The 23,973-nt window shown below is 41.6% G+C and overlaps 1 protein-coding gene across 2 annotated transcripts in view; it reads right to left on the reverse strand.

Moving 5' to 3' along the window:
• ift122 (intraflagellar transport 122 homolog (Chlamydomonas)) overlaps positions 1–23,973 on the reverse strand; it is a 95,215-nt gene that overhangs the window by 52,936 nt on the left and 18,306 nt on the right. For both annotated transcript variants that reach the window (XM_048606237.1, XM_048606238.1), the window contains exons 8-12: positions 22,807–22,882; positions 16,878–17,069; positions 13,318–13,456; positions 12,950–13,152; positions 9,408–9,545 (exon numbers count right to left, since the gene is read on the reverse strand). In XM_048606237.1, coding sequence (XP_048462194.1) covers positions 9,408–9,545; positions 12,950–13,152; positions 13,318–13,456; positions 16,878–17,069; positions 22,807–22,882 — 748 coding nt within the window. The remainder of the gene's footprint in view (positions 1–9,407; positions 9,546–12,949; positions 13,153–13,317; positions 13,457–16,877; positions 17,070–22,806; positions 22,883–23,973) is intronic.

A 23,973-nucleotide genomic window follows, 5' to 3' on the forward strand; every position in this document is an offset into this window, starting at 1 on the left:
GGCTAACGTTGTTCCATTGTTTAAGAAAGGTAGCAATGACAAGCCAGGGAATTACAGGCCACTGAGCCTGACATCAGCGGTAAGCACGTTATCGGAGAGGATACTGAGGGACAGGATAAACCAACATTTGGATAGTCAAGGTCTAGTTAGGGATAGTCATATGGATTTGTGCATGGAAAGTCATGTCTGACAAATCTTCAAGAGTTTTTCGAAGAGATAACCAACAAGATGGATGAGCATAAGGCAGTGGATGTTGTCAATATGGACTTTAGTAAGGCCTATGAAAAGGTCACGCACGGCAGGCTAATCATGAAAGTTAGGACACATGGGATCTAATGAGAGCTAGCTAATTGGATTCAAAATTGGCTTGGTGGTAAGAAGCAGAGGGCAATTGCTGAAGGTTGTTTTTTGGACTCGACCCTGTGATTAGTGATGTGCCACAGGGGTCAGTGCTGGGACCTTTGTTATTTGTTATTTACATAAACGATCTGGATGTGAATGTACAAGGCATGATTAGTAAGTTTGCGGATGATACAAAATTAGAAGGCATCGTTGATAGCGAAGGTGGTTGCCAAAAATTACAGAGGGATCTTGATCAGATGGGGAAGTAGGCCGAGGATTGGCAAATGCAATTCGATACAGATAAGTGTGAGATGTTGCACTTTGGAAAGTCAAACCAAGGTAGGACTTATATAGTAAAAGGTCAGGTCCTGAGGAGTGTTGTGGAACAAGGGATCTAGGAGTACAAGTACATAGCTCATTGAAAGTGGTGTCACAGGTAGACAGGATGGTGAAGAAGGCATTTAGCGTGCTGGCCTTCATCGGTCGAGGCATTGGAGTTGAGACGTTGTGTTACAGTTGTATATGTCGTTGGTGAGGCTGCACTTGGAGTACTGTGTGTAGTTTTGGTCACCCTGTTATAGGAAAGACACAGTTAAACTGGAAAGTGTGCAAAGAAGATTTATGAGGATGTTTCCAGGACTAGTTGGCCTGAGTTACAGGGAGAAGTTGGCCAGGATAGGACTTTATTCCTTGGAACGTAGGAGAATGAGGGGTGACCTTATTGAGATGTATAAAATCATGAGGAGCATAGATAGGATGAATGCATATTTCCCAGGGATGGGGAATTGAAAACTAGAGGGCATAGGTTTAAGGTGAGAGGGGATAGATCTAAGAAGGACCTGAGGGGCAACTTCTTCACACAGAGAGTGGTGCGTATATGGAATAGGCTACCAGAGAAAGTGGTTGAGGCAGGTACAGTAGTAAAACTTAAAAAACATTTGGATAGGTGCATGGACGGGAAGGGTTGAGAGTGATATGGACCAAATGCGGGCAATTGGAACTAAGTGAGTAGGTACCATGCTCAGCATGGAGCAGTTTGGGCCAAAGGCCTGTTTCCAAGCTGTATTACTCTATGACTCTAAGACTCTAAATGAGGCAAAACTTGTAAGTACTTTGAACTGCGATGGAGAAGGGTGATGGGTTTTTGGAAGAGATTGACAAATGGCAGAATGGGCAGGCACATGACAGCTTAAATTTAAAGCAGAGGAGTGGAAAGCAAGAGACTCAAGGTCTCTCCCTGTAACTTTCTGCCTCTCTTTTCTTGTTTAAGTACACGACTTAAAACCTACCTGTCTGACAAATGTTTTCATCATCTGAACTAATATCACCAAATGTGGCTCAGTGACGTGCTTTATTTATAATGTTACTGTGAACCTTCTTTGAGCATTAAAGGTGCTATATAAATGAGCTGTTGTTGCTGTAATGTACTTTAGTAGGAAGGAGTAGGCTGCAATATAAATAAAGGGTACAAATTTAAAGAGGGCGCAGGTGCAGGGACCTGAATGTACGTGTGCACAAATATATGAAAGTGAAACGGTGGGATGAGAAAGTGTTTAAAAGGCATAAGGCTTCCTGGGCTTTATAAAGTGAGGCATGGGGTAAAATTGAGAAAGGTATAATAAATCTGTATAAAGCCCTGCTTAGATTAAAAGTACAGTATCCAAATTTAAGCACCAGAATTATAAAGAACGTGAGCACTTTAGAGAAGGCTTTATGAGAAAAGGTTTATGAGAATAACTGTAGGGATGAGGAATTTCAGATATAAGGAAAGATTGTGGAAGTTGGAATTATCATCTTTGGAGAAGAGTGCGAGGAGATTTGACAGGGGTGTTCAAAATCGAGAAGGAACTAGACAAGTAGGTCCCAATCTATGGATCATGACTTCAACTGGGGTCACGGGAAATAAACTGTCCTGCCCTTTGTATTATTCTGGCAGAAGCAAGTGACCAAACACAAGACAAACTGCCGGCTTTGGACTCTTTGAGAAACTGTGGCAGCTTTGATCATTTGTACTGTGAAGTAATTATACGTTTCATTACTATGTCGGATGCCCCTGAAGTAGCTTCTCAAAGGAGATAGACATGGACTCAGTAATCCAGTTGCCATTACAGATTTTTACATTTGTGTGATGTATTATATCTAAGGTTTTGGAGTAGATTTGTAGCTCAGGTTGTGGGTGTTGAGGTTGTTTGGCTTGCCGAGCTGGTTTCTTGTTTCGCAGACGTTTCGTTACCATCCTTGGTAACATCCTCAGTGCAGCCTCCGATGAAGCGTCGGTGTGTTTTCCCCCCTGGTTTTTAAACTCTGGGGTCCGTTGAGATGTACGTTCATAATACATTAACTTTAATAATTATATACCAAAAGTTATTACGCTGCTTTATTTCAGCCTTGTTTTTGTTGTCTCGACTCACTTTAATTTTCAATATTAAAGTAGGTTGATTTGAAAATAGCTTGGGAAACACAAATCAGAGTAAATAGGGAGAACCTGCTCTCATTGGCAGAAAGGTCAAGGACTAGAGAACACCAATTTAAGGTGACCAGCAAAAATGCCAGTGGTGACATGAACATTTCTTTTTCAGCAGATTCCATTGTTAAATACTGGAAGGGAGCATTTTTGAGGTGCAAGCTTCTAGAGAAAGGGTTAGGGATTGGGATCAAAGAGGATCGGTACAGACTCAACAGGCCAAATGGTCTGTTTTAATGGGGCAACCATTTGATGATTTTCCTACGATGCATTGCAATTACACTGCCAACCTTTTCTAATCAGTTTTCTATTTTATCAGTTTACATCTTCTGTACTGAAACATTTCTTTAAACTAATTATGCGATCTATTCTAAGTCATATGTGATGAAACTGAATATTTAATGATAATGAACAATCACAGTCCCTCCATCTGCTGCAACACAGCTTGATGATTCTTTTTCCACCCATGCTGTTCACACACTTCAAGCTGTTGATTGCCTCCATTCCTCTTTAAACAATGGATAGATGCTGACTATCAGTGTCTGCCTCCAGAAATAGAGGTAACAACTCAGTAGGTGACCCGTAACTAGAAGACATTGCTGTAGTGGGGGCCTGGACACATACTATCAAATGCAGTCAATTTTAAGCAGATAGTAACGATGTTGTCACAAAACAGAAGAAGCTGGAAATACTCAGTAAGTCAAACAACATCTGTGGAGAGAAATACTGACTTACCGTTTCAGATTGATGACCCTTCATCAGATCTAAAAACTTAATTCCACGTTAAATCTTACTTTTTTTGGCTCAGTGTCCATTTCATCGAGTTTCACAGAGGCTCTCTCTCTGCAAGGCCAAACTCATCTCATTAACTACCTACCTCACCCCAGTGAGCATCCCTCTCACCCAATTCTAGACCCATTTTACCATCTGCCTGTCCTGGAAGAACTCACCACTCACCAATATCCTCCTATTCTGGGTGCGTGTGCCATCTTTAAAAGATCGCTCTACACCCAGACAACTGTTAGCATTCTGAAGTTGTCCTGCTCAAAGAATAGTCTTTCTTAAGGTGGCTGAGCAGGGGATATTGGCACTACAATTCTCCAACAGGGATCCAGAGGTCTTAATATACAGGGTGGTCCAGGGAAGGCGTGTTCTTTTCCCAGAGGACTGGCAAATGAGGCCACGCCACCAGACCCTTGCAGCCTTGTCTGAGGTTGCCACTCAGGTCAATGTGGTCTCTGCAGTCTCGGAGCAATGGCATGTAGTGCCGCAAGAAGATTAATGACTTTTCCCCCCTCTGATTAGAGCAAGAAATATACTAACAGTTGTGCTCCCCACTTTCATCTCACTCAATCACTCCCTTTCATTACAGGAGAAACAGCACATACCACAGCGGAAAGGGCCAGACTGGGTGTAGGGGCTTCTAACATCAGGCTCCTCACCCATTGTAAGGAGAAAATCCTGTTCCTCACAGGAGGCTGGGGACCTTTCTTGTGGGGATGCTGAGACATCCATGTCCTGCCGGCCAAGTACATATTATTTACCATTCCACTGCAACTCTCACAGAAACCCTGTTGTCAGCATCATTCATTGAACATCACAGTCAACGATTGGCTATGATGCCTTGTTTCTCACGTCTTGCATGCACCAGCAAGCTATCTACAGCACCCATGGAGAAACAGGCTACTCCATCAGAAGGCAGCTCCTTGAGTTCTGAGGAAGAGAGTTCAATGGCCTCAGAAGCCTTACCAGCAAAAGGCCAGCCTGCTGACATTTGGAGGATGCTAGGGACCAGGTACCTGCTCAGCCCTAGGCAGGTGAGGACTCTGTGGTGTTGACAATGGGGGACCTCATCCACATGTACAGGAAGGAACAAGAGGAGCAGACAGGTATATGGGAAACAATAGCCCTCATTAACAAAAGTTGCAGGAGGGCAGCTACGCAGCGGGAACCCAGCTGCCTCAAACATGCCAGGTTGCCTCAACAGTCGGGATGATAGCTGCCATGGAGAGTCAGGTACAGCACCCTCAGGGTCTGCTGGGTATATGCAATGCCTGCATTCTATCACACCAGTCACTGATCCTTAGGACCAAAAGGCATGTGACAGGGGAACGGGGAACCTGGCATTCACTCCAGGTGCCCATTCTTCAAAAGGTCATAGGCAGGAGGAACCATCGTAAGTCTCATCTCTAGAGGTGGCTGGCCCAATCATCCCCACCCTGCCTGTCCCCACTCTCTGAATCTTGGAAGTTCAAATTGTAGACCAAATCTCCAAGGCCAATGGGCTCCGTTACTGAGAAGCTTCCCTCTACCCCAGCTGTTGTAACCGGGTCAACATTGACAACGCAGTGGGAAGGAAGGTAAAAAATAAACTTTTGAGGGCATTTTGGTGACAATGTAGTGAATATAAACTATCATGGTTGCATAATTGTTAATGGGGTTGCAACGTTGTCTCTCTCTGTTGCTCCGAATCGAATTCTGCAGCATGATGCCTGACTTGGTGTCCATACACGATGCATTATGGAACGATGACTATAACGAGAGCCCGTTAAGCAAGTAGAATCAAGATGAACAAGGCTGATATAGGGCTATGGGTACTGCCCTTTGGTCAACCATCTCTATCTCATTAGGATCATCATGAATTAGGCAGCCTGAAGTCCATGGGTCTATGTGTAATGTTCTTGCACTCTAAAGGGACTTACAGACCTTGCCCTCGCAGGTCAACACACTTAACTTATCCACTCTGGGTGTGGTTACAGCCCATTTTCTTCCCAGTGCATAGTTTCAATTTCCAGCACAATGGAAGATGACAGTGAACATTCTTTGAGCAAAGGTTTTGAGTCTCCACCTCTACACATTGCTGAGGCCCTGAACGTTAGGATCCCCTTACTAGTAGCCATTCCAATGAAACCCACAGGCTTTGCACCTCCCCATGTCCCTAACTGTCCATCTATATGAGCCCATCTTCCCACTTCAAACCTTGACAAAGAGGTGGCTGTACCAGCTATGGTCCCTGAAGTCAGAGTGCTCCTGAATGTGAATGAACACTTGGAACATTTCTGAAGTGTATCTGTCACATAAGCTGCTGGCAAATGGGGCAGGTGTGACATTGACATGTCACTATGCTGTACAGCAAAATGTGTGCCCCCTTGAATGAGATTCCTGACCAGCAAGGCAAGCTGCTTAGTTGTGTGACTGTACTAATTGGCATGGCAAGGCAGGCAAGGAAAAGCAGGGTTACTGAGAGTATCCAAGTGGACACTAAGTGAGGGAGCATAGAGTCATAAAGTCATACAGCATGGAAACAAACCCTTTGGTCTAACCAGTTCATGTCGAACATAAGTCCAAACTAAACTAGTCCCACTTGCCTGCGATTGGCCCATATCCCTCCAAACATTTCTTATTCATGTACTTATCTAAATGACTTTTAAACGTTGTAACGATGTAGCCTGGTCCAATGTATGAAGTGGGTACCCATCCCTGGGTACAAAGTGCCCTGTAGCAGCCTCTCAATCATAGTTGCCAGGGTATCCTACAACATACGTCTCAACTTCCTAAGCATCTGCAAGTGGATCAGAGAGGTGCCTGAGGATCCTGAAGAGTTGGCAAATATTGGATGGTGATGTCCATGGACATATTGTGTGGTGAATAACATGGAGATTCTTCACAGCCAGCAGTCAGCTGAAGTTGCCAGAAAGCCATTCTGACTTTCCATGGTGAGAATTCCTGGCATCTTATTTGCCTACCATGGGTGGTAAGATAGAAATCTGCACATTAATTAGGTGAGATGTGCTGTTAATAAGGTCATTAACAAGTAATAATCCCCATTAATAGGCAACATGTCACTGTGGAGTGAAAATCTCGCCTTGACATTCAGAACGGAGTTAAAAAATGCAACAAGTTGCTCCCAATTTCACAGGACTTCTCGTGTGATTGTGTCACCTTTCTTGCCATAACCCACATCATTCAGGACCCTATAAGATTCCACCCTTTATTTCTTTCTCTACTGATATTGGTTGTCCTGCTCAGTATTAACAGATTTTTCTGTTTTTGTTTTGGATTTTCAGCAGCTGTAGTACTTTGTTCCTGTAGCCACCGGAACCCACATTTTAATTCAAAATAAGACACATGCTAACCTGCTACAGATACCTTCCATGTCCCATACCTGCGGGCTTAAAATGCTAGCAACATATACACGAGTGACAAAGTGATTGGCAGCCACTTGTAGGATGTGCAATGTTAAAAATCAAGCCGTGTTAGCTGAAAATTCTGTGGGGAGGGGTTCTCAATATTCATCATTGGAGGAGCTCTTAAACTTGCCAATCAATCTAAAGGCTGCCTTTCTTTTCATTCTATTTTGGTTAAATAATTTTTCCAAATGTATATTATTCAAGATATTTCAGGGTAATCAAAACTAGGAGGGGCAGCACAGTGGCTTAGTGGTTAGCACTACTGTCTCATTGTGCCAGAGTCCCAGGTTCGATTCCACCTTTGGGTACTGTTTGTGTGGAGTTTGCATGTCCTCCCTATGTCTGTGTGGGTTTCGTCCGGGTGCTCCGGTTTCCTCCCATAGTCCAAAGATGTGGCGGTTAGGTGGATTGGCCATGCTAATTTGCCCTGTAGTGTCCAGGGATGTGCAGGCTAGGTTGATTAGTATTGGTAAATGTGGAGATACAGTAGGGTTTGAGTGTGATATTCTTTGGAGGGTCAGTGTGGACTCAATAGGCTTGAATGACCTCCTTTCGCACTGTAGGGATATTATGAGATAATCTGATTTCTAACACCAGCATTTTTTTGAATAGCTTGCAAAATGTGTGATGGCTTATCATGTTGTACAGTGGTTAATAATTCTACAGAGCTAAATGAAAAAAGCAGTGCTCACCACTGTGACAAGATCATAATCTTGGCCCCTCAGGTTTCTCACAGCAATCAATACATTTTGATGAAAAAGAAAGCCCACAATAAAAAAAATTGTATATGATTCTAGACTGACCAGCTGAACTTAACAGCGTTTGCTCATTTCAGAATCATTTAGTTCACAATATAGCAAGGCTTGAGCACATATAACATTAGTCAGTCTCTAAACTATGCTATGTCCAACAGATGAGTTTAATAATTGATTCACCAACCAAAGTGGTGAAAATATTGTATTCCTCAGGACTGGTATCTTACATTGATTTTTGCAAAGTGCGTTTAAAAAAAAACTGTAGTCTCAAATTTCTATTTTGCATTGTCAGTTTTCCACCTACTCATTCATGCTCTTTGTGCTAATTACAATTTTGTAACAAATATGGCACTGAGCCATCCAACTGCAGGGATACAGACTGACTGCCTAACCTAGAAACAGGATGCAGGAAAGTGTCAAAGGGGCCAGATGGCACAAAAGTGATTAGAGGTCGTAAAGGGTGTTACAAAATATTGAGATGCTAGAAAGCAGAACTAGAAAAGAGAGGAAAGGCTAGAAGATGTAGGGAAAGCCAATGCGAATAAGTGGAAACAAGGTGAAAGTCTGATGAGAGGACGGATGATTCAGAGAATAAGGAAGAACCTGGAATGGCTGAGGGGCTAGAGGAACTTATTAGTTTTCTCTTCTCGGTTAAAAATTCTCCAGCGATAAAGCGAAGTTCAGGAACATGTATAATTCTAAACTCAAGTACAATCATTTGCTTCAATTTTCTCCCTTCTCTAGTGTTTTATCCCATGTCCAAGCTCACTCTTGGAATCTTGCTAACCTTAACAGGGGCTTCAAGAATCAATATGGTATACTGGCCTCTAATTAACAGTTAAATAAAAACCAAAAGAACTGCGGCTGCTGTAAATCAGAAAAAACAGAAGTTGCTGGAAAAACTCAGCAGGTCTGGCAGCATCTGCAAAGAAAAACAAAAAAATCAGAGTTAACGTTTCGGGTCCAGTGACTCTTCCTCAGAACTGATGGTAGCTGGGAAAACGTTAGTTTATATGCTGAAAATTAATCATCACATAGCCTGCCATTACACACTACCTATTATTAGTCACTAACAGTCTCCATTAACAACTATTCACCCTCCCAGCCAGATCATTATCAACTCTTCTGTCTATCCAACTGCTCTTCTCTCTCTTCGGGCTCTATCCTATCGTTTACTCCCTACCCCAGCCCCTTCCCTATTTTCTGCATATAAAGCAACACTTCCTCAGCTACCATCAGTTCTGAGGAAGGGTCACTAGACCCAAAATACTTACTGATTTTTTCTTCACAGATGTTGCCAGACCTCCTGAGGTTTTCCAGCAGCCTCTAATTAACAGTTATCTGTCATCAGTGATCCATCAAATTGGAAAAAAGTGAAAGTGAAGACAGCGATTATGTCCTTTCCAGTTTCATGCAAATTGAACTTTGCCAGTGATTCAGCATTAAATCGTCTTGCTCAAACATTAAATGTGTTATACATTTCTTTCTCAATATTTTCCATCACAAAATTATTACTGAAAACAAATGCAGCCAAGACTCAAAGCAACAATCTCAGAATTACTGTTCCATCCAACTCACCATGTAAATATAAAGTAAAGCTGAGGGGTTTAAAAAAAAAAACAGGTCCCATATAATCTTATTAAACAGTAACAGTACCTGACCATTCTTCAGACCAACTAATAGGCCTTCTCTTCCTGATGGTCCTCCGATGACTTTAATATAGCGAATAAGTGACTCCATGAGCCATTCTCTCTCCTTCACACCACTAAATGACAAGCACTGCAATCTCTTTTCCTAAATGGGACATAAAGAAGGCATTAATAAAGTTGCAAGTGGCTGACTAAAAATGTCATTAATTGAAAAGGATCCAATAGAATTTAACTGCGCAAGCCTCAAAGTCTGGATCAAACACAGTCAAAGCAGAACATAACACTAAATAGGAGTCTTAACTTGGGCAAACTTCTTTCCTGGTCCTAGTGGAACCTAGACACAACAGCTCAAACTTCAAATGCCAAATGGTTTAGTTGATACCCAAAACTCTACAAAAGGATTTATTTTCAGTTTCTACACTGCTCACAAAATTCTTTGTAAATTTGGACTTTGGGATCAATTCTACTCTAAAAATGCTGCCCTCACAGTACGTTTATCTCAGAGAGAGAGCCAACTAGAAGATTTAACCTTTCCTCTCAGCTCAGGAATGTGGTGCAGTAAGTGAAAGATCTAAAGAACTAAAGCAGATCCACCTTAAAAATGGGGAAAGAGGAGAAATATAAAGTATCTCTTTTGAACTGTAATAAGCAAATTAAAAATGAACTCTCTCCTCAAATTGAAAGTCACAAAGTTTACTTCAATTGCTAATTCCATTTTCAAAATGTGGGGATACATAAAACCTTTTCCATTTTCTCTGTCCTGACCTTTACTAGGGCATGACTCCAGGGTCTAATGTTGCCCCTTCCACCTTGCCATTAAGAGACACTTCATATGACAGCACGGACAATGAGTCTCTTATTTCACCAAATCTCTTCAGCTCAATTTTGGCTGCCTTTTAAAAAATCACTCCAAATGTGGAATTCAATGTGTCACTTTATGCTTCCCAGCTGTGAAACAGATCTGAGAGGTTTTCAGACATGGTAATGTAATTCGGTGTCTAGTAATTGACCCTGTTTAGCTATTAGCCTTCAAGGGCACAGTGCGAACATATTTTCATACCTAGTCTAGAGCTATTGACTGACATTTCAACTAGAGAAACAATTTGTAACAACTTTCAGATTTGATCTTATCATTTGGGAATACAGTGAATATGAAATTACTTCATGTTCCCATATGTTCTGTCAATTATAATTTCTAAATTTTCAGCATTCTAAATTTAATTTTTAAAATGCTTGTCCTGTAAAGACAAAGACCTGTAAATGCATTCTGTGTAGACAGGCACTAAACAGGATTCATCCTGACCCCTTTCTGGGTTAGCTGATTTTAAGCTGTGGCAACAGTTCAGCCCCTATAATTAACCACCACACTTCTAATCGGAGCAATTGGTTAGGACAGGGGTGATGGAAATCAGGTTGGGTGTTCCTTACTGATTGCTTTCAGACACCCTGCCTGGAAACTGAAATGTGTTGGCGTTTGGTAACGACAGGGCTGATTTCTGATGCTTGCCCAAGGTGATAGCTTGTTAGCATTCATTTTTTCAGACTCACTTGATGACATGTGCCAGGGTCACAAGCATTAATGTCATTGCTAGCAGAAAGCTAGCAGAAAACAGAAAGCAAACAGGCTTACAAACAGAAAATATATCAGTTCCAGAGCAATCCAAACGTAAGCACAATAAAAAAAAATTTTAATTTTGCAATTTCTATTTGTATATCTGGGTCTGGCTAAGGAGTTTCAATGCAGATATATTTGTTATTATTATATTATTTTAGCAATAAGAAAACAGATTACATCATAAACATGTGAAGAAAAAGAGCTTGGTATTTTAAAACTAAAGGACAAGTGTATGAGGTTATTAAGAAGCAGATTGCACAGCATGTGTACTGTATCTGGGTGGTGTAAACACAATGTGCCACAGAGTGGTATGACAGAAGTTTTCCACCTGCAGTTCCTCACACAGTGATGTCTTGATTTTGGTTGTTTTGGCTGGCAGGCTGAGGATACTCAGAAAGCTTAGGTGCACCCAGTATGTGACTCAAGTAGAATGGAAGGAGTCTGCCTGCCTGTCCCTGGAGTGAATTAAATCTATTATAATAAAACCACTTTCCTTTCCAATCAATCAATCAGCAAGCTTGCATATATGGCCTTCCTTATACAGCATATTCCAAAGTAAGCGAGTTACTGTGTAGTCTCTGTTTTGGCAAAAGTAGCTGCCAGTCGACCCGCAGCAGCAGTGGCTGAGGCATTAGCAGTGGTCACTTAAATTTATAGTTATTTCTAATCAATCTGTTCACATGTGTTATGAGACACCTCCACAGCAGATGGAACTTGAACCACTTAAGAGTCTTACAGTGAAACAGCACAGAAACAGACACTTCAGTCCAACTCATCCATGCTGACCAGTATCCTAAACTGATCTAGTCCCATTTGCCAGCATTTGGCCCAGATCACTCTGAACCCTTCTTATTCATGTACCCATCCAGATGCCTTTTAAATGTTGTAATTGTGCCCTTCTCCTCCTCTGGCAGCACATTCCTACCTGCACCACCTGCTGCGTGAAAACATTGCCCTTTAGGGCCCTTTTAAATGTTTCCCCTCTCATAGAATCCCTAGTGTGAAAGCTGGCCATTCTACCTATCGAGTCCACACCAACACTCTGAAAAGCATCCCACCCAGACTCATCCCCCTGCCGTATAACCCTGCATTTCCCATGCCGAATCCACCTAGCCTGCACATCCCTGAACACTATGGGCATACTTGGACTATGGGAGAAAACTGGAGCACCCAGAGGAACCCAGCTGGAAGTAAATCCGACACTACGAAGCAGCAGTGCTAACCACGGAGCCATTGTACCACCCGGCACATGGTCACAATTAGACTAGTTTTTTATTCCAAAGTTTCACTGCATGGAGGGGTTCGAAGCTATGTCCTCAGAAGATTAGCCCAGGGTTCTGAATTACTAATCCAGTGACATTACCACTATGCCACCACCCCCCTGAAAGTTACAGTCGATGATTCTGCTGTTGTCATTCACACTACCTCTAGATCTATATTTTGTTTCAACTAATTCATTACCACTTCTTATTGCCTTGCATGATCATCCGTTTTGACATATAATCATTCCTGCCTACTGGCCTTTAACAGAGCTTCCCTTTTGTTCTTCCCTGCCCTCCCGACTTTCATGCCTCTGCACTTGAGAGAACCTAAATCTCCCATCTTTGCCTTGCCTGCTGAAAGGTCCACAACCTGAAATGGTAAACTGTTTCTCACGCCAAAGAAGGGGAGTAATTTCAGCATTTTCTGTTCTTACTTCAAAGTTCCACCATCCACAGTACTGAACTTTAACCAAAGTTCAAGATTTCTACTTGACAATGTCAGACAGTTTGAAACAATGCCTGAAAGTTCTTTATTATTTAAAGTTTTTACAGAAAGACATTCTTTAGAAACCTAGCCAAGTTGAATGTCTCCCTTAAAGAAAAAAAAACTATATACCATACATTATACTATAATAAAACTACACAGTCTGAAATTTTCATTAGTCAGCATACCAGGCACAAGATAAGATGCTGTGAGCATACAACTAAAAGGTTGCATTCAAATTTTTTGGTAATCTTTTCCTTTACTCGGTAATGCATGTCAGTATTATCTTCTGAAAAGAGCTCATAGATCAGGATTTTTTCCGGCAGCTGGATTGCTAGTCGGTTCTTATATATAGCAATCTTCTTCACAAGTTCCCGGCATCTGATCCGCACTAGCAAACAGGAAAAAGTACATGTTAAGTGCAGTGACAGTGCATTATCAAATAGCATGTACTTGAACTGATTACATTAACTTCTAAATATATCACCAACTGTAACAGCATGGGAAACTGCAGTATCCCAGTTATAATTACTGACACCTTTGTTTAAGAACTCACCTTTCTGTTCTGTGATGAGATGCTGTACAATGACATCGGTCATGCTGTCCCTATAGGCATAGCGGTCCTTGTATAGTCCATGCACCGTGCTAAAAATTATTTGGTAAAAGGCAATTGTACCATCTTGACAACCTACAACCTTGGAAGAAGAATATAGAACCATTTGCACTTGCTCATTATTCACAGAGTATTAATGCAAAGAAACAAGGTGATATGTAACCCGCTTCAGTAATAGTTGAACCACAATCCAATGGCAGAATAGATCTAAGAGAGTGAATGACCTGTTCCTGTTTCTTTGAAATACAAACAATTGAAATTTCATTTTGATACACCTAGAATTATGTCAGCAGTTAATTTTTAATCATTACTGTGGCTTTACACTCATTGGAACAGTACTGAAAACAGATGAAAGGTGCCACCAAGTGGTTCAACATGTGAGTGCATTCACTTCACAAGCTGAACAAAAAAAAACTGAAAAGTCATTCAACTCTGCCTGTTATCACAGTTCTGTCTAAATATGTATTCAACATAAATAAGTGCACAAATTGAAACTTTGATAATTATTACATTTGGATTAGTGACAAGTCTATTTTCCACAACCAAATACAATGAGTCAGAAATTCAAGCATGGTCCTATTTGACAGGTGCTGAGCAGTAGGCCCGAGGCTCATGGTGCTCTTGATTTTGGGCTTCAGGCCTCATTTTTACTGAGCTATGGACAGTCAGAAGATTATTCAGCAAAATATGTTCAAAGATCAGTTCACTATTGTAGTGATTGTAATGAGGTCAGCCAGGTGGACTTCATGAAATATGAGTTCCCTGATTGGACCAGGTTAATAGCCCCAATCAGGGAGCCCTGACTGACAGATATAAACAGGAGTGGCAAAGGTTCTGTTCATTCTGAAAAGCTGACTCTGAAGAAGTGAAGAAACAGCTGCTATCCAAGGTGTTGGCACACTATGATCCCAAGCGAGATCCAGTATTGACATGCGATGCCTCCCCATATAGCATCAGGGTAGTATTAGCTCATAGGTGGCCCAACGAAGAAAGCGACCAACAGGACTTTGGCTAATGTGAAGTGTAAACATAGAACAGTACAGCACAGTACAGGCCCTTTGGCCCACGACGTTGTGCCGACCTACTATCCAACTCTAAGATCAACTAACCTGCTTACCCTTCATTTTACCAATAGAACATAGAACAGAACAGCACAAATATGCCTGGATATAGGAGGAAGTCTTGGCGGTCATATTTGAAGTCAGGAAGTTCCACCAGTACCTTTGCGGACATAAATTTGTAATATTAACAGACCACAAACCCCTGCTAGGTCTACTTAAGAGGACAAAACAGTGCTGTCCATAGTTTCAGATTAATATCAGAGCCCACTGCTGAATTCAAAGTGCATATAATCACAAGTTGGAATAACATCCCAGAAGCCAAGTGGCGAATGCAGATGCTTTGAGCCGCCTCCCACTGGCGGATAAACCATCAATGGTGCTGCCACTGGAAGAGTCCATAATGGTTTTAAATTTTCTGGACACACTTCCAGTCATAGCTGACAATATCAGACTTTGGATGCAGAAAGAATCAGTCCTAGCAAAACTGAAACAGCAGGTGGTGATGGGGAAACCAAAGGGCCATCATAACCAGAAATGAAACCTTCTTGGACTCGGAAAGGCCAGATCACAGTAGAGGGTGGCATATTACGGGGAGCAAGAATGATTGTCCTAAGCAAAAATTGCCACCAGACACTGGCTGAACTCCACCGGGGTTTCCAAAATGAAGATGTTGGCGAGATGTATACCTGGTGGCCAGGATTGGATGCAGACACAGCCGCATTGGTGGGGCAATGCCCAGAGTGCCGACAAGTACAAAAATTAATGCCAGCAACTGCCCCACATTCATGGGAATGCGACTACAGGCATAATTCCAGCAGAGTTACTAATGGGGCGAAAACTCAGCACCAGGTTAAATCTGATCTTCCTGGACGTGGGATGGGGATGGTGAAACGGCATCAGGAATGCCAATGCTCGACACCAGAGTCCTCTAAGACAGAGAGACAGTTTATTCCAGGGGACAGAATTTGGTGCTGAAACCACGGAATTGGCCCTGCATGGATAAGAAGCATGGTCAACACGAGGTCTGGTCCTGTGATATACAAAGTTCGAGTAAGTGAGGTGGTCCTGAACAAGCACATGAAAGCTGCAAACTTGGAAACTGGGCAGGACCAAAACATACCCAGAAACTCAGAACAGCCAGAAAGGGTATCAGAACCCACTGGTTCTCCCCTTACATTGGAGATGGGCATAGTGGATGTCGCAGCCTCGACGCCTTTTACCACCCGAAGAAGAGGATGAATTTCTTCCGAGACAGTCCAGGCACGAGAGACAGGCTACGGTCTGGTACACATCAGCCGTATCCAAGGCTGAGTCAGAGGAACCAGACTCAATGTGAAAACGCCCCAGGAGAGGCTACAATAAAAAGAACAGGCCTAAGTCCCCAGACTTGGAAAGCGGGGGGGGGGGGGAAAAAAGAGATGGAGTGATTGTAACAAGGTCAGGCAGGTTGATCTCATAGAATAGGAGTTTCTTTACTGAGGTTATTAGCCTGGTCCAATCAGGGACCCTGACTGACAGATAAAGACAGGAGTGCCAGAGATGGTGTTCATCCTGACAGCTGGCTCTGAGAAAGCTGGACTAATGTCAAGTACTGTGCAAGTGGAAATAAATGGTAATTTAGTGACAGGATACGCCTCTGTGGTGTTATTTCAGCTATAACGTTGGATAAATGTGAAAATGCAGCAATTAGGCTGGGGGGCGCGGAGTGAGGGGGGACTGCTGCTGTCATCGGTGAGAAGGTGACAGTGGCTGAAGATGGAGGTAAACAATGATGATCAGCAATAGCCCACATTCTTTTAATGTGGGGTCAAGGAGCAGCAATACCGTTACCACGTTCGAAATAAACATGATTGTAAAACCTGCCTCACTCATTCCCACCTTCCACAATTCTTTTAAAGACCAAATATTAGGCTCCATATAGCCTCATTTTCTTGTACATAGCTGACACCACCTGCTTGTGGAAAGCCATTCTCGCAGCCAAGGCCTCAAATTAGGTGTTAGGCTTCTGACTTGGAAATGCAAAGAGACAAAACTTGTTCCAGATGTGGCCCATGCAAGTGGAAAATCATGGATTATCAACTCACAATGAGTAATGTCTTCCTGACCTCCATATTAGAGGTTTTTCAAGGCCACTGAGACAATGTAAAATTGGTGTTGCTCAGCCCAGTTTCCAAGCCCTAGGCAACTGGATGAACTTGAAAATAAAAACAATGGTTTCAATGAATAAGGTGGTTAAAGCAAAGATTTTGGCTATAGTCTTCAATCCATGACTCACCCAGAATATACTACCATATAGAGAAATTGACGATGTCAAGAATGTTGCTGGACAAATCAAACTAAATATTTAGCACTGTTATTATGACAGAATATTGACAGGATTGGAGGTTTATAAATGATGCTTAAAGATTATATTTAGCAAAGGTGAACTGATAAAAATCTTACAACATAATTGGAGTCTGGCTTCACTCTGCAGGTCCACACCCAGGATTGCTGTTCCCCAATGCTACCGAGACGAACTCCATCCTTTGTGTACAAAGAAACCTGTTTATCGGAGCCTCCCATCACAATATACTCTCCTTTTGAGAAGTAACTGACACAACAGGGGTCAAAGTTCAGTGCCCTGTCTTTTCCAATCTAGAATGGAGATACAATTTGAATTTATCAAAAATGCCATTAATTCCACTAGGTTCAGCTTTTCAATTGTAAAGAACTTAAATAAACAGGGGAACAATATTTCAAGTGTAAGTAATCAGTCCAACCATGATAAGAATTTCGAATAACTGAAGTTTTGTAAATTTAAAATAAAATACCCCAACAGTCCATGGCCACTGATGAAAATTACCTTTATCAGAACCAGTTTGCAAAAGTTAGGAAGTACAAGTTAAAGTTCTGCGTTGCAATAACCTTGCAATGATCCTATCCATTATATTAGCAAAAAGTTACTTGAATATTGCCAACAGGAAAGACATGTTGCCAAAAGGTATTCTTCAGAACAAATATGAGCTTTTCAAATGTTAAAGCACCAACATCAAACTATTGCAGAGACAAAGGGTGGTTTTTGTAGTGATAGTTTAAAATTGGTTATTCTTATGTTTTTCCTGATGAATGTACAACGAAAAGATGATCTGTTTTGGGGCCACTGCTGTTTGTCATTTTTATAAATGACCTGGATGAGGGCGTAAAAGGATGGGTGAGTAAATTTGCGGATGACACCAAAGTTGGTGGAGTTGTGGATAGTGCAGAAGGATGTTGCAGGTTACAGAGGGACATAGATAAGCTGCAGAGCTGGGCTGAGAGGTGGCAAATGGAGTTTAATGCGGAAAAGTGTGAGGTGATTCACTTTGGAAGGAATAACAGGAATACAGAGTACTGGGCTAATGGTAAGATTCTCGGTAGTGTGGATGAGCAGAAAGATCTCGGTGTCCATGTGCATAGATCACTGAAAGTTGCCACCCAGGTTGATAGCGTTGTTAAGAAAGCGTACGGTATGTTAGGTTTTATTGGTAGAGGGATTGAGTTTCGGAGACATGAGGTCATGTTGCAGCTGTACAAAACTCTGGTGCGGCCGCACTTGGAGTATTGCGTACAGTTCTGGTCACCGCATTATAGGAAGGATGTGGAAGCATTGGAAAGGGTGCAGAGGAGATTTACCAGGATGTTGCCTGGTATGGAGGGAAGGTCTTATGAGGAAAGGCTGAGGGTCTTGAGGCTGTTTTCGTTAGAGAGAAGAAGGTTAAGAGGTGACTTGATAGAGACATACAAGATGATCAGAGGATTAGATAGGGTGGACAGTGGGAGCCTTTTTCCTCGGATGGCGATGGCTAGCACGAGGGGACATAGCTTTAAATTGAGGGGTGATAGATATAGGTCAGATGTCAGAGGTAGGTTCTTTACTCAGAGAGTAGTAAGGGCGTGGAATGCCCTGCCTGCAAAAATAGTAGACTCGCCCACTTTAAGGGCATTTAAATGGTCATTGGATAAACATATGGATGATAATGGAATAGTTTAGGTTAGATGGGCTTCAGATTGGTTTCACAGGTCGGCGCAACATCGAGGGCCGAAGGGCCTGTACTGCGCTGTAATGTTCTATGTTCTATGAATTACACTTTCCAATGCCAATACGTAATTCTCAATTAACAGCTCTGTGCAATCACAATCTTTCACAACTTTAGGACATCCCAAAGTAAATTACAGCCAAAGTAGTACTTTGAAGTGTGAAGTAGCTTTATGGTAGGTGTGGACAAATGGCATTTACCATGAAATGGAATATTTTTAGTTTATTTTTGTTCAGTCATATGGCAAGAACATCATTAGCAAGTCCAACAGTTACTGGCCATCACTAACTGCTCTCAAGGTGGTGCTGGTGAGCTTTATGAACTTCTGCAGTTAAAGTGGTGAAGTATCCTAACTGTGAGATAAAGGGATCCATGATTTTGATAGAGGAGTAAGGAAGCTTCCAAAAGGATGGTGTTGGTCCCATGCAACTGCTGTTCCTATTCTTCTAGTTGATAATGGTACCAGGTTTGCCAGATGATGTCAAAGAAGCCATTAAGTATTATTGTAGAACACCTTACCAATGATGCACACTACAACTACACTGCACTAACGGCGAGGGGAATGAATGCTTAAGGTACGGATGGGACACTGATCAAGTGTTGTTGAAAGTGCACTCATCCAGGGAACACACCTTAATGGTCTTGACTTGTCTGTTGCAGATGGTGGAAATATTTTCTTGAATTGAGTCACTATGCAACTTCCAATTTGCCCTTCAGTCACAGTATTTATGTAATTGCTCAGTTAAACGTCCCACTCCTGATATTACAATAGAGGGAAGGTCAGTAATGAAAAAGCTGAAGATGGTGGAGCCTAGAATATTACCCTGAGGAACTCCTGCAGATATGTGCTGTGACAGAGTTGATTAGTCACCAACAATTACAAACAACTTCTTTTATGCTAGGTATGACTCCAACCAAGGTTGGGCTTTTTCCCCAGATTTTCATTCACTTCCAATTTTGCTCCTTGCTGCCACACTGGAAGAAAAGTTGCCTACCATGGACAGCCACACACCCTGAACTCTGGAATTCAGCAATTTTTGCCAAATTTGGGCCAAGGTTTGGGCCACCATGATTCAGAGTGCCTTGGCTTTCAATGTCTAGGCTGTTGATGAATAAGTGCTGTTTGACAGCACGGGATTGTGCTTTCCAATCCTTTGCTTACAATCGAGATTAGGCTGATGGATGCTAATCAGCAAAATTGGATTTATCCTACTTTTTTGTGGACAGGTCATTTTCCCATTTGTCAGGCAGAGAGAGCTGTAGGTACATTGGAACAACTTAGCTGAAAGCATGACTATCGCTTGAGCACATAAATAATTCAGCATGACACCCAGGATATGGTCACAATCATATCTTTTACATTTCCATTGTACTGAGCTCTTCCTCGATATCACGTGGATTGCACTGAATTGGCTGAATTGCAACAATAACTTTCTTCGCCAGTTTGACATACTTGGGTATGGCTGGGGCTGTTTCCAACATGCTGTTCAATTCAGTGGAGGAAAAAACAGAGTTAATGTTAACTCTGTTTTTTCCCTTCAGAGATGCTGCCAGACCTGCTGAGCTTTTCCAGCAACTTTGTTTTTGTTCCTGATTTACAGCATCTGCGGTTCTTTCGATTTTTATTCTGTTCAATTCAGTGGTCCCTCTACTTTCCATATGCTGCACCGGACCAGCTTATTGTACTGTGCAGGTCCTTTAAGATTTGCAGGCACATTCACATCACGAAAGAACTGTTGCTTGTTTGCAATCTTTTGATTCCCTCTGATGCACATTCAGGATTATGGCATGCCCACACATCTACAGTTTAGAGGGAACATTGCTCCTCATTTAAATGTGTTAATGCTTGTCAAACCATGTTAAATTGAGGGATGTGTATTCCATCAGGTCATATGGTAGAATACAATTATGTCTCTGTTGATAGCCCCAGCTCTTTATAAATGCCTAGTTTTGAATTGCTAGATCTAATTTGAATCATTCCTATTTGTGAAGGTCATAATGCTACACAATAGAGGGTATTCTCTGTGTAAATATGAATTCACCTCCACAAAGACAGTGTACAAGTAAATTGCTGAGTTCGGCTAAAGTAGGATCCCACCTTCCTGCAATGTCGGTTCGAACTGCCACAACCTGATCCGACACATTTGGCTTTCAGAAATTAACCAGCTGGATCAATGCTGGTGCTTTTTCTGATGGACATTGATGTTTTGCCATGCCGAGTACTTACCATTGTTTGACCTGATGCCATAAGACCACATGGGGTCTGGAGACTACATGGAGTTCACCTAGATCCACTGTTCCTGCTAATTGTATACCACTGTGTTGCTACCTTGTCAGCTTCAGCTTTTTGGGTAGGGAATAGTCAATTGGATGTCCTGGTTGTGACATTAAACTTCTGGGAAATGAGCCTCTCATGGGTTGCCGGGAAAACAGAAGCTATCTATCTGCCACTTACTTTGTGAAAATGCCATCCTAAGCAATAGCCTGCTTCTTTTTGTAAGCGCTTGCCTTAGTTGCTCAAACTTATCACCAAAACTAAGAGTACTATAACAACTGTAAGTGTCCCTTTAATGTCATTTTAAAGTCTAATCCCTGCTCATCTCTCTTGTAATAAAGATGAACTTTCTAAGTTTCATTATTTCAAGTTTGAACTTCCTGCAAGATTTTAAGAATTTCATATTTTTAATTAATTTTGCTCTCTCAATCTCTCCCTATCCATTCTTTTTCCTTTCCCTCCTTTCATTTCTCTTTCAGAAGATGTTATATTAAAAGTGAATGCTTCTTTATTTCTTTGCCAATTATTAAATATGATTAATTAAGGGCATCCCATTTGATTGCCCACTTTACTTTGGCCTGAAATGCCCTGTTTCCACCACTGTCATCAATTCACATTTTCCACAAATTGGGCCATGATTCTTGTTTTGAGCTGCTGGTGCATGGATAGTTTTAACTAATAGCAGACCATTAGATTTACTTATTCTTTCATGGGAAGTAGATGTCACTGGCAAGCTCCCCTTTGTTGCCTATCCATAAATGCACCTGAAGTGAGTGACCTACCATGTTATTTCAGATGGTAGTTAAGAGTCAACCTTGCTACGGTAGGTCTGGAGTCAGACCAAGTAGGAAGAATAAATTTGCCCCCCCAAAGGACACAACTGAACCAGATGTGTTTTTTACAACAATTGAAGATATGCTTAGAGACTGGTTTTAAGTTTTATTAATTGTATCAAAGTTTCATTACTTGTATTTAAATTCTACAAACTTCTTTGGTGGAATTTGAATCCATGTCTGAACCCAAGTCCTCATAGCATGAGCATGGGCCTCTGGATTAATAGTCCAATGACATTACCACAACACCACCTTCTCCTTAACCCCTATTATTTCAAGAAACCAGATGAACCCTTAATCCTTAACCTTATAAAAGAATAAAAACAAAGTTGCTGGAAAAACTCAGCAGGTTTGGCAGCATCTGTGAAGGAGAAAACAGAGTTAATGTTTTGGATCTGGTGACCCTTCCTCAGAACTTATAAAAGAATACTTTGTGTTTGAGATCATTCTAACATTTTCCATCACACGGTTGTGTTTGTGAAAGTGCATTTGGGCCTTGACCTACAAATGGGATGAGATCCTCCAGCCTTCACCCAATGTCTGCAAGTACATCCTGGTCAGACAGTAACTAGAATTATAGATCTCATTTGCCTTCTCTCCCTTGCCTCTGTCTCCTCCAGTAAAGGGGCAGAGGTACCAATTTTTCAAATCCTATTGCTGCCCCATTAAGATCAATACATTAGAAAGAACCCAGAATCTTCCAGGGGTTTCATTTACCAGTGAACTATTCAGGGCATGTTCAACTTCCTGGATGTTACTGACGAATGCTTGGTTCATTGCACCTTTGCTGTGTCCCCACACCAGCCAAGGTTACCATGAAGGACTCTCCTTCTCAACCTCTTGTATTGCCTGAGGTATGATAGCCTTCAGGTTAAATCCCCACCAGCCCCCTCTTTCTAATGAGAGAGCAGCCCTATGGTCTGGTAAGACTATGACGGCTTGACTTGACACCTTTACTAGGCTCCTTAATTTAAGTGATCACCTAATGTGTATGTTCATCACCATTTAATTTGAATCAATGTTACTTTCTGAATCGTAAAGAAACCTGTACATCTGTATTTATGACAGCAAGGTGGAACATAGGAACTGTGACAAGAGGGACAAAGCTTGGATGCATTATTTTCATAAACCATGTACACAACTTCCAACACAGAATTATTCATGATACTTCTCTGTAGTATGCCTTCAGAAATGCTTCCCAGACATACCTGTTTCCCACTCAATTGGTAAAAGGAAAGTCGCTGCCCCCAGTCTGCCACAGCTAAGATGTCGGTGTGTTCATCTCTGTGCAAATCAAAAATCAGAAGAAACTCATTGATTAATATCCATTTACTCAGGATCGAGTTATTCTGTGACCACTTGCCTCATTTATTGACACACAAAAACCATTATTGTTTAGCTCCTCCTGAAAGACAACAACCTGAACTCAGGTGAAATAGGAAAGAAGTGTGAATGTTTTTGGATGTTTAAATCTGACATACTCTTGAATATTGTGAGGTGAATACAGAATTAGACTGTTACTGATGGGAGACATTAATTTGACTTGTATGGAGGAGATATTCACTGTAACCGTTTTGCAGTATTTCTTAAGAGAGATGGGAAACATTAGATACAAGGTTGCACCTTTCCCAATGTAGCCACTGTCAGGGTGTACAATGGACAAATTGAAGCACTGTGAATATTAAAAAAAGGGGTTCACATGTGAATTTCCTTTCTTTTATAAACTGTCATAAGAGATAGCATATCAGTAGAGAATGACAACTATCTTTCCAACTTTAGATAATATCAAATGCCCTCAATTCAGCTACATCGCATACTAATGGACAGCAGTTCTCCCTGCTTTGCATAAACTTTTACAATCTCAAAACAGCACCACCATTGCACAAATTTTCTCATTTTTAATGTGATTCACTATCATGGAGTTTAAACTTCCTGCTTCGTGCTGATTAGTTTTGAATTCTGGATTTTATTTTCTTCTGACAAATTGTCCGCCTCCCACTCTCTCCCTATTTATTCCAGAACCCCCTTCCCCTCCCACTTTTCTGATGAAGGGTCTAGGCCCAAAACGTCAGCCTTTCTGCTCCTGTGATGCTGCTTGGCCTGCTGTGTTCATCCAGCCCTGCACCTTGTTGTCATTGAATCATACATTTGGTTGAGACTGTCCAAATACAATGTCATATTCCCTAATAGCCAGGAGGTAAAGACTTTCATCTCATTCATCTGGAATAGACTTAAAACTGAGATCCTTGTGATCCAAAGGCATTTCTGGTAATTTGCATAATCCACAAAAGGTTTTATTTTTGCTATCTATAATTCACATCAGACTTGGTATCACTGTACTTAATAAACAGTGATTTCATCAATCTATTTTATTG

The sequence above is a fragment of the Rhincodon typus genome, chromosome 16, assembly GCF_021869965.1.
Source record: "Rhincodon typus isolate 14 chromosome 16, sRhiTyp1.1, whole genome shotgun sequence".
NCBI classification, from domain to species: Eukaryota; Metazoa; Chordata; class Chondrichthyes; order Orectolobiformes; family Rhincodontidae; genus Rhincodon; species Rhincodon typus.